At 37.3% G+C, this 12,239-nt stretch overlaps 1 protein-coding gene across 1 annotated transcript in view; it reads right to left on the bottom strand.

Annotated features, from left to right (window-relative positions):
- Positions 1-12,239, bottom strand: part of NFX1 (nuclear transcription factor, X-box binding 1) — a 68,525-nt gene that overhangs the window by 49,994 nt on the left and 6,292 nt on the right. The window contains 3 exon segments of the mRNA XM_051798698.1: positions 2,193-2,298; positions 4,936-5,013; positions 10,258-10,419. Of these exon segments, the coding sequence (XP_051654658.1) occupies positions 2,193-2,298; positions 4,936-5,013; positions 10,258-10,419 (346 nt within the window).

A 12,239-nucleotide genomic window follows, 5' to 3' on the forward strand; every position in this document is an offset into this window, starting at 1 on the left:
TCTGGTTCAAACCTTATCATCTTATGGTAGTATATGGGAGCAGGGGAAAATGGCACACAGCAAATCCACAATCCAAGTAAATTACTGTTTGCAAGAAAAAGTTCTCAGATCATCTAAACTTAAGGGAGAATCATGAAATATACTTCTGGTCCTGATGGTAACATCTATCCTTGAGCATTCTCTTGAGGAAAAACTCTGCCCAGATACAGATCATGATCCAGACTTATAATTTGCATTCAAATGATAACACTCTACATATCTTAACTCCACCACTCTCATATAGCAAGAGGGAACCAAGTTTCTACCTGCTTTTTGATTCAGCAGATGGAGGCTGCCTCATAAATACCTGAGATTCCCATATGTGGGGGAATGTCCAAAACTGGGTAACATCGATATTGAAAGTGCATTCCTCTCCAGGTCACTATCACAAGTCAGTATCAAAAACACCCATCATCTTGATCTGCACCCCTACTGTTTCCTTACCTCCAGGACTGGATGATCTCAGCATAGTTTTACTCATGTGGAACATGAGCTGAATGATAACATTTTTAAATATGATACAACTGGTTACAAATTGGGACTCAATTTTCACAGCTTTTTGATATGACTACTAAGGACTAGGAATTCATAGTGCCCCCAAGTGGTACAATATTGCTACCACTCTTCAAAAGACTTCCCAGAAGACAATGCCAGAGACTAAGCCTCCGCTGTTGACTAGGAGAGAAAAGAAGAGAAGAACATCTGCTTCTTCCAAGCACTACAGGGAAGTTTGTCAGGCAGCAAACTGTAGTCAGGGCATTCTCAAAGTAGTTAAGAAGTCTGTTTATTTCTTACTGGACAAAATGTGTCTCCATGAACAATTTCCTCTCCTGAGACGGAGGCCTGGAGGTGGCCTCCAAGAGAATCAGTGTTCTGTTCAGCTACATCAAGTGTAGTCTGAAAGATGATCTGTGTTTCAGTTTTACCCTGCAAACCACAGCAAAGAGGATCTAGCATGATCACATGAATCAAGAAAACTGCTATAGCACTGAAATGAAATATAATACAAATCATGTGCATAAATACATAAGACATAAATACAAATGAAATCTAATACTGAAAAGAACTCTAATATAACATTTTCACGCGTGGGAAAGAAGTATTAAAGAGTAAAAAAGTATTCTGTCACTCAACAAAATGTTGAAATATATTTGAAGCAGAACACATTAAATAAAAAGTTCGGACTAAAGTTCAAGTAAAGTTCTGAGCTTTAGCAAACCTTGGAAAAAGTGTCAGATAACCATCTATTTCTTGGAATGACTGAATTTTTTCATTGTGTACCAAGAGCAGAAAAAAATGCTTCTGACTATTAAAAATTTCTCAAAACAGAAATATGAACAGACACTATGGACCAACTTCCATACATGGAAATTGAAGCTGTATACACTAGGAACAACATATAATTTTTTTTTACTAGCATGCATATTAATAGATTGAAAAAGATCATCTTATGCTGTTAATCTTAACAAAACTACCACACTGCTAAAAAAAATCTAAAGGAAAACATCCAAAACTGAAAACACAGGTGCTCTCCTTTGCCTCTCTTTACTGAATTATACTAAAATATGCTAGCAAAACCAAATTGAGTTACATATACTGATTAAAATCTCCATGAGGAATTCTGGTTAAACCATCTGGTATCTCAACAAATAGATAAATACAAATAGTGCCCTTTTATCCTCAACAGTTTACAAGCCAAAGAAAGGAAAAAGAAACACAGGAAACAAGTGAGTGGTCCTTCAGTTTAACCAATTCGCACTGATCTCAAATTAAGATACACAAACACTATTACATGAAAAGCAGCACCTAAAACATCTAGTGGACAACTGGACACATGGTTAAAATTACTTCTATTCAGTATTATTTCTCTACTTTAATGAAAGTTCTTGAAACCAAGTCAGACAGCTAGTTCAGTTCCTAAAATATGATAGATATGGTGCTACAACTACTGTCGACCTCCTGTTCACGCTGTCATATGAACTCACTTTAGACGTACAAACACAACCTCCATTCCTTTCAAGCTTCAGCTGATCCAAAAAGCTCTTTAGGTTCTAAATCTCTAAGTATATCCTGTAGTCAAAAAATACACAAATAAAGCCTTTGGAAATTTTCTCTAAATCATTTCAATATTCATATGATAAACATTTACTTACATGTTACAAAGATGTGGACAGTCCAAACACTGTCGCTTCTTTCCACAAAGTTCCCCACAGCTATGTGGGATTTCATTTCTATTCCATTCAGGATTGTGCACCTTACCTAAACCATGCCAAAGACAAAAAGATATTTATTGCTTTGAATACAAGACTGATTTTTTTAAAAATACCATACCAAAAAGAAAAAGCTATATTTTCAACACTGGCACTAGTCTTCTTTGAACAATAAAATTACACAGATGTTTATGTTTTTCTGTACTTTCAGTGCTAATATATATTCAACTTCTTTAAAAGAATATACCTTTGGAATATCAAGCTCCAGAAGATTCTTTCCTTCTGTACTGAGTCAGTGGACGCATAGGTAGCTGGTACTTTACATTAAATTAAACTGATAAAGTACATAAAAATTAAAAGCCTCCTTTAGTTGATCAGGCTGCGAGGTAGCTAAGAAAATTAAAGGGTGAAATTCACTTGCTGCCTCAACACAGCAGGAAAAAAAAAAAAAAGGAAAGAAATTCCCAGAAAATAAGATCTAGCTGGTATGGTGATGGGGAACAGAGAATTAAACAGGGGAATAAGGAATTAAATGACTGGGCAAATTATAAAAGTCACTTCTCTAAAAAGAAGCAGATTCTACATTAATCTAAACATTAAAGGTTGATGAAGTTTGATGAATGCAGCAGGAAGTCTTAAACAAGAAGTACATTAGCTTCGAGTATTCTGTATTTAAGATAAGCACTAAAACATATTTTAATTAATCTGACATACTGCTATCAAATCTCATAGTTCTAAGCACACGAGATGACTATCAAGGTTAAGGTTAATTGCAATGGTTAACACTCTCTTGGCTTTCTTCAAGAAAGGAATTAAATTACCAGTGAAGCAACCAAGCCAATGTTATAAATTTGAGTTGTGACAATTTAAAGCAGCAACAAAAATTTCTGGTGATATAGTTACATAATTTTAACTCTTTTAGTACATCTTTGTATATTCCACAAGTAGTAAGTTTGGAAAATACAAATAAATGCTATAAATAGCTTTCGTTCACCTGAGTTTCAACTAAACTAACTGAAAATTCAGGAAAATCCCAAAAATCAGAAGCTTCAGAAGAAAAATAAGCTAGGAATTTCCTCATAGAAGGGAGGGGAAAAAATAAAAAACCCACACTTAACCACACAGCACATAGTCAGTATTTTGCATCAAATAGAAGATAGCTTTGCACATGTCCAAATTATGTATCATTAATGTAACACTATCTAGAGAAGATCAAACACTTGCATTACAACACTGTGCTCTGCAAATAATAGTACTCTGGACAACTTAAAGTCCTTATTGTAGATCTCCTAAAACTATGAAATGGTCTTTAAGCTCAGGTACAATTTCTTCCCTATTTAACAGGCAGAAAAAGTCTAATTTTCATTTGGTCAAAACATTCATTCATGGTCAATTCATTCTAACAGAATTATAATCCCTATACTCATAAGATATTTAAAACCTGTGTCTTAGCTGCACTGCACAGTTCCTAGCCAATTCACTGACACATTTAGATAAAAAGAACTAGAGATAAAATTGTTTCCTATTTCAGTTTCTTTAGGGCAAGTTTACTGACACCAAGTTCCGGTCTCAACTTCAGAACATCCTATTTTATAGAAAGAGAGGTGAAACTTTCCAGTCACTCTGACCTAAGGAAACCTACGTGAAATTAATATAGATTTCAGAAATGTAAATCCCAAACAAAACTTATCCACACATGTACAATTAAGTTACATAATTCATTTCTCCTTCTTTGTAATATATTTATGGGCTGGTGAGTGCTATACTCATGTCATTTACCTTTTTTATTAAACATATTGTAATGGGTTTGTTACTCCCTTTGAGAAGGAAATGGAAATAGGATAGGTCATTTGATGTGTATTTTACCAATAAGATATTCCATACTATGTTACGTTAGCTCAGATATAAAAGACGGGAAGGAAGTAAAGGGCTCTCTCTTCTCTTCCTGGTAGCTGTATGGTGGTGGACGGCTGCTTCTTTGGAGGAGGAAAACATCTTTCGTGGGGAAGTAGTCTTTATTGTTAATTTTCCCTGTGTGTATAGTGCTTATAGTTCTTTTTTTTTTTCCCCTCTCTGTGTAAATATAAAACTGCCTTTCTTGGTAAATCCCGGGTTTTTACGTTTTTTTCATCTCCCCTTTTCCCTCTGGCTGGGGCGGGGGGAGATCTGCACAGCCTTGGTGGACATCTGGTGTTCAGCCAAAGTAAACTATCCCAGGACACATATATACACGTGAAGATCTGAAAAGTCTGAATATTTTTTCCTATTTAACCTGTATGTGTTCCTGAACAACAGAAATGACAAAACTGCTAAATCAATTTAAAGGTTTAGGTAGTTGTATGTTTGGTGCATCTCGCAAAAAAAAAAAAGACACAACACATGCAGATTATTTCATTCCTTCTACCGAAGGAAACTTTCAAGATAGTAGTCCAAATCTATCATCATTCCATAAAAATCACTATTTTTACATAATGATATGAAAATATTTATCGCTTCTGACTTAGTATTTCTTTACTTTTCAGGCATCATATGTGTGATTCGTTGTGCACCCACCTGCCAGTGTCAATTTTTTTTTTAAGTTAAATTTCAGGCATGTAAGCAAACAAGCACCAACACTGAAATTCATACTAAAAAAAAAATCAAAATGACAAAACTGTTTTTCTTTATAAGCAAGCAAGAAACTCACCACAGAAACAAGTGTAAGTCTTAGGAACTTGCATAGAAGCATTCTGACAAGCTGGACATCTCCAACCACTATTGCCATCTGTAGATCAAAAAATAAAAGATAAAAAAACCTTGAAAGAGTTAATCTGTAAACCTAGAATAAGTGCTTTTGCCTTGTTTCTTACCACAGGTGTAAACAAACTATTTTTTTCCATTTACTCAGAAGTGGTGAAAAAGCAGGTTAATAAAAATGCATTTTATACAGTATCAACATCTATACAGCAGTGCTACTACATTTGACCAGGCTTCAATTCTTTATTGAAGCAAACTCAAATTTTAAAATTCCACTTTTTCTTGTATCATATGCCCTGCTACAAGATATACTGCAAGAAGATAAGACAGTCGTCACCACATTTAAAGATGTGAGAAACAAAGTGTTAAAAGAGGGAAATGGGTGAGAAAAATGTAATTCTCTAGTCTAAAGCACCACCTATATTTTCCTTTTCTTTATCCTCTCATGAGTTTAAGTGTCCTGTAGAAGACCAGTTTAGTGTTGCTTCATGTCCACAATAAATCAGTGTTACATAAACCAGAATAATCTACTTTGTTCATTTAAAGTTGCTAATACCCAGACATTGACTAGGACATTATTCTTCAAGCTGGTATTTTAAATAGTAATTTTCTTGCTTCTGCGTTCCAGAAGGGTGCTGGTTAGCAGTAAAGGAAAAACTTCAGTGTAAGGAAAGTGACATTAATGAAGATGTTTCCCAAATTCAGTACACATCTGGCTACGAAGAATATGAATGTGAGAGCACTACTGAACACAACGGGGGACGGAGAGGAGAGATATATGCTTTTATATCTATATATAGATATTAAAAAAAATTAAATAAACTGATTAGTACTTTTTGTCTCTCTTACCTAATCAATTCAATGCTGGTAAATTAATAAAGCTGTGATTTTAGAACTGTTCTTCACAATTAAGAAATCTTACCAAGATTCATGATATTTTCATGTTACAAAAGCAGAAGGGACTGCAAACAGGAAACTGTCTGATAAGACAATTGCACTACAACAATGTACACACACACCTAGGTTCCCTGAAATTGGGTTGAAGACTTCTTACGTTAACCATCATAATCCACAGCAATAATGATTTTCACAAACTGAAAATGATCCAAATTATAGGTTCTAGAAATCTAAAGCATGAAATCTAAGGCAATCTAGAAATCTAAGGTATATATTTCATGCCTATTCTTACCACTCATTATCCTGACTCATATCATTGTGCCACTAAGATTGCTGCAGTGATCTGCACAATTAAGGGTTGAGCAGCTGTAGGACAGTGGCACAAGGCATATATTCTAATATTCATGCTCAAGAGCAATCTGCATTTCCTAAGATTTTTTTTTTCTTTTGACTGCTACAAAAAGAAGCATCTCAGAAGAAGTAACTCAGAGAATAGTGTTAAAAGCTACAGGTAAAAACCAACTGACTGAAATATGTATCTGCTGACAAAACTGTTAGCACCTTATGTGGCTCCTCCTAAAGCTAGTATACTAAACCCTAAGGGATTATTTTGTACAGTATACTTAACAACTCCATTAACAATTTCTTTCATTATTATTCCATGTTATGTTTTCCAAAAGCTGTGAAGGTAAGTCTACCCTGAAAGCTTTGGGAGGCCAGCAGGCGGCCTCTCCTATCAGCAACTGCCCAGGAACAGGATGCCTAGTCCTCTAAAAGCAACAGTTTCTCTAGAGTATAGTGAAGGTCCCCATAAAATAGGAACCTTTCACCAAGCAAAACAGCCTTTCAAGATATATTTTGTTCTTCTTCATCACTGATTATCCTTTGCTCTTTTAAGATGTTAATAACATTCATGTGGGTCCACCCACAAGGAACATACAAGGTTGCTTTCCTCCAAAATTAGAATGAATAAAAGTTTTCTTCAGGATTCAGATGCAATTACAGTAGTATAGAATGACACTTGACAGCCACATTTGTAAGGAGTGGTCCTATAAACACTCCTTACAAATCCTGATTACTGAAGAAAGTGAGAAGGAGGATGACCCTACAGAAAGAATATTCCATTTTCTTGACTATTCTCATAAACAGAAGCAAAGTAAGCAGAATTCCAACCAAAGACAGCAAAGGGCAATTGTCTAAGCAAAATCACACACCTCATTCCATTTTACTAGAGATTGTTTTAGTATTTGCTATCCTCTCCCTCCTTCTGGGATAAAAAGATTCCTTACTTATAATTTTTTACTTACTTATTACTTATTTATTAATTACTAATTCAGAAGCCATGTTAGAGGCCAGCATTGGATTGGTACAGATCACTAGCCCACCTGGAAGTGGAGGCCATGGTCAGAATAGAAAGACACAGTTGTAATAACTCAAATACATCCGATCCTTCCAGACAAAATAAAAGTATCAGTTAAATTACCTTTACTGCAAAGAAGGGACAAAATGACTTAAACTTTTGTTCCATCAATGTAAGTGCACCATTGAAGCATCAGTTTTTTAAAAAAGTTGAAAAAGGAAGGGGGCAAGTGACAACCATTTCCCCTTTATAAAGTTCTTGTGTGCAGTGCAGATATTTTTGTCAGATTGACCTTAGCTGTGTGATATCTAAAGGTCACATTCCTTCAAGACATAATTCAAAATGTGAGATGCTTGTTTCCTCATAGGAAAGAATCTTTCCACATGATGGCAAAGTGATGCTGAGTGCTGCTGACAACCTACACTGCAGAAATACTAAATGTTGGATGTCAACTGGTTGAGGTTCAGATGCAGATTGAGATCTGCATGAGAGTCCAAGACAAGAGGCTACAAACTGCCAACAAAGGGCACAAAGATGGGTGACACCAGCCAGGTGAAGAGACACTGAGACACAGCAGGAGCTGTGAACGGCCAACCTTTTAGATAACAAAGGGCACAGAGACCAGTGGCCTGAGCCAGAGAGCCAGGTGGGTGGGCACTGGGAGAGATAGCAGGAGTGGAGGATTCTGGAGTAAGAGTGAGCTTTGTGCACCCTTGGACTCTGAGGGATAAAAGTCCAGGAGTCTTTTGTTCGGGGTCCCTCCACAGAGGCACCAGCTTTAGCTGTTTCTGTATTACTGAACTGTGAATAAATTGTTTACGTGACTAGACATCTGAGACTCTGCTATGGGAAACCTGGGGTCAAACTGGTAAAGAAACCTGGTCTAACTGTGTGAGCTTGGTGTGCAGGGAGTAAAGCCGGGCACCTGTTGGTTCACTGCAGCCGCCTGCTGTGAAGGGGCTTCGGTCCCAGCAGTTAAAGTGTCTGGTGTTGAGAGTGTGACTGCCAGAGAGCCTTGTAAATGCTCAGACTGTGAGGTTTCCTTAACACAAATCACAAGTCTAATGTTAGCAGACCGAGAAGAAAGTAATGCCCTGTGACTCCCCACAGATAATCAGGAGACTCTCACTTGCCTTGGTCAAACCAGATGCCATTTTTCAGATGACTGTCAAGACAATAGAAGGCAAAGAAGTCTCAGAGGAAAGACATCTTCAGTAAAAGAGAGTCCCTAAGAAGAAAGATACTGTAGAGTGCAAGAAGACTGTTACTCCTTGTTCTTCAAGGAGTTTCTAGAATCTAGACATCTAGAACTAAAAATAGTTCCTTGCACTTCTTGTCATCCAAGGATGTAGAGCCTTGGATGTGTGTGGACATCTTTTACTTCATTGACACTGTGCAGCAGGATGCTCTGCCCTGGAATGTGATCAAGTAACTCTTAACACTTTGCAAGGCTATCAGTGGTGGGCTGAGAGGGGGCTCATGTGCTGGTTTTGGTGTTGAATTATGCTAAAACCAGTTGTCACATCAGCCCCAAACTAACATCTTGATAGTGAGGCAAGGATTTGGCAGATAAGCTGCTAAGCTGACCTGGAGACATGACTGGCTGTCAATCATTTTATAATATAAAGTCCAGTTCCATGTTCATATAGTAGATTTCTTCTAACGTACTCTTCTTGGAATGTGTGTGGAGTTTTCTCCCTTGAAGTGGGGATACCTCTCAAGTATAGTCCTGGAGGTTGAGTGAAAGAGATTTTTGCCCAGGACAATTGGTATGGGTGAGTTACATCAAATCTTGACTTAATAGTTGTTTCTGGGTTTTTTTGCTAGTTTTAATATAATTGCTTTGATATAGTGCACTATACTATATATTATACTAAACATTCTAGCTTTTATGCACTGTAGTAAATAACTCTGATTAAGATCCTTTGTCTAGCCATTTGTCATAATAAATAATACATTTTATATAAATATATCCAGTTTGCCATCTTTAACCCTGCAGGACAAAGTTGTACTTAAAACGACTGACAAAGCCTGATGTTAAGACTGGATCCAGCTCCCTGGAGGTGCCTCTCTGAGAAGGACTTTAGAAAGCAAGGGGGTCCTTTCTGCACCTCGTGACTCAATAGGAGCTTCTCTAATAAACTTTGAAGCTCCCACTGCTACCCGCAACACACAATGATCTAGAATAGTTCACTTTCCTCTTCAACTGGACCCACCTTTGCATTGGTGCCAACCTGATGGCCTGCTGCAGACCTGAAATTTTTATGCTGGTTTCTCTCCCGCACTGTACAATGCCACCACAGTACAGCTGCAAAACTCTGAAAAGTTTACTCAGAACCTTTGCTCAGACACTTTGCCAGGCACATGCAGACACATGCACACTCAACCCCCCTTCGATGCCACCAGACTTCCAGAATCTTCCAGAAAGATGCCCACAGATCTTCTGTGCACGCCCAGAACCTCTCCTGGAGAGGTATTGGGGTACTTATTGGAAGAATCAGGATTATAAATCCCCCAATTTTTGATGTGTATGCAGGCCCCCTCCTCTGATGGACCAGGACTATGTATTGCAACCTTGATCACCCACACGTCACTGGAGCCACGGATGGTGATATCTATCTCTTTTCCTATCTCTCTCTATTTTTCTCTTTCCAATTTTCCTCTCTTAGGAATGGCTATATACCCCTTTTCGAATCTGTTACCTTTTTTTCCAGTTATGTTTCAAAGCAGTAGCTCTAATAAAATTCATTGTTTTATCAGTTATTTAGCATAATTTCTCTTTAATCCACCCCAACAGATTCCTTTAACAATGAACCTAACTGCCCTGCCTCAGAGGCGGGTACAATATTGGTTACCCTAAACCAGTATTTTTAAGTAGTTTTCCAACACAAGAAACACATGAACATGGCTACTAGATATATTTGAGAGAAAAATTATTTATATGTATAATATATATTTGAGAATATATATTATATATAATAGGTAAATATAATATAAATTTGAGAAAATACCAACCTTCCGCTTGTGAAGCTGGTGATCGTGCCCACTTCTTAATGCAATTCAGGTGGAATACATGATAACAATTCTGACAGCTCCACACTGGGGCTACTATTCGGACCACCTCACAGCACACCATGCATTCATACTTTTCTGTGGTCAGCTGTTCAATCAATGACCCTGCAAATGAAATATATTATTTGTGCATAAAACATCAGCTAGCTGAAAAACAAAATTCAAATTAAATTCCAATATTTCTTTTAAATCATAACAAAACTTCTTTTACCTGTGTGGCTGTAAATAAGATATTGGTTTACTCCTGGAAGATTTCAGTTTGATACTTTGTATATATTTCTTTAGTTTCAGAGCAGAAAGGGAATGAGATTCCCATAAAAGTGGCAACAAAAATTCCTGTTGATGAATGGCACTCATTCTGATCTTACAAATTACAAATAGTCTTAAGAGTGGCAGAAGCTTGAGATAGCTTGAGATTTAACTCATCACTTTATATGGGAACTTTATCTTCACATAAAGTTTAAACCAATAAGATGAAAGTTCTTAGCTACAGAAATTTCAGCCAAAATTAAACTTAATCCCTATCCTTGAGTATTCCTGGGGGACCACACAACACATATCAACAGTGGAGTGCCTGAATTATGGGAAAAAGCTCTTTGTAAACTGACTGTTTTAGGAGTGGAATTACTGGGAAACAACAGTAGAAGTACAGGGTCTTTTGAGCCATATGAAAGAATGCAAAAAAGTACTTTGAAAATAAAGAAAGAACTCCACATGAAAGTCAAAACCACCTGAAAAGTTAGATGTGTAACCATAACAAAAGTACAACAGAGCTTCATTTCTGCCATCTTAGTTCTCCCATCAAGGTAAGGCTACCAAGTCCACCTTAAAAATGTCCACTGAATTTTAAAATATTTTAAATACAAGTGTAAAATAAAAACGTAACATTTTTAGAGTGTGACAATACAAGGAAAGTTTGAATTCATAAGGAAGGAAAAAAAAAATCAAAATAACAAAAGAAAATTACTATTAATTCAAAATGTGCTTGTACCACACATGACTGCAAGCAATCCCATGGCTGCCTGGAAACTTGCAAGTGTTAACACTGTTTGCTCTCCTTAATAGGATTTTCAAGCTTCTTTTCTAGCCCTCCTGCATCAAGCACCACAAGATCTAAAATTAACAGTCATTTCTCCTTCTGTTCTCCCATAATTACTATCTGCTGTAAAAGAAGCATCCTCACCTGAAATGCACTTCTTTTCTCCAGAAGTGTAAAGCTATACGATACTCAGAAACTGTAGCTATACCATAAACAGTTCTTCCATCAACGCTGCCTCCATATGATCCTAAACATCCACTGGTCAGATTTTGTGACCAATACATCTGTTCTAGAGCAAGCAGCAGTCACAAGTATTGAGGCCATGTTGCTGAGAACACAGCTGCGATGGGCAGGGCACGTCTCCAGGATGAAGGACCACCGCCTCCCTAAGATCCTGCTTTATGGTGAACTTGCCACTGGCTGCCGCATGAGAGGAGCCCCAAAGAAAAGATACAAGGACTCCCTGAAACAACATCTCAGCCTTGGCCATATTGATCACCGTAACTGGTCTACTCTGGCCTCCAATCGGGAGGCCTAGAGACAAACACAGCTGTCTCCTTTGAGAACACACGCAGGATCACTCTCGAGGAGAAAAGGCAACGCAGAAAGAACCGTGTCTTGCAGAATACACCATCTAAGGAGTCTTTCTGCTGTGCCTTTTGCAATCAGATATGTCTGTCATGTATTGGCCTCATAAGCCACCAGCGTGCCTGTATCAAATGTGGATAGAGCCTTCCCAAATCTTCGTTCGCGAAGCCTAGCCATGATGGACCATAAACAGTTAAAAAAACACAAACTCAGTCCTCTGAAAATAGTGGCAGACACTGTTTCCAAAATAGCTTGCAAATAAAGCATGTAAACAAAGACTGCCATTTTGGAGGGAGAA

The sequence above is a fragment of the Manacus candei genome, unplaced genomic scaffold, assembly GCF_025592945.1.
Source record: "Manacus candei isolate 608988 ecotype Guabito, Panama unplaced genomic scaffold, ASM2559294v1 h1tg000049l, whole genome shotgun sequence".
Lineage (NCBI taxonomy): Eukaryota > Metazoa > Chordata > Aves > Passeriformes > Pipridae > Manacus > Manacus candei.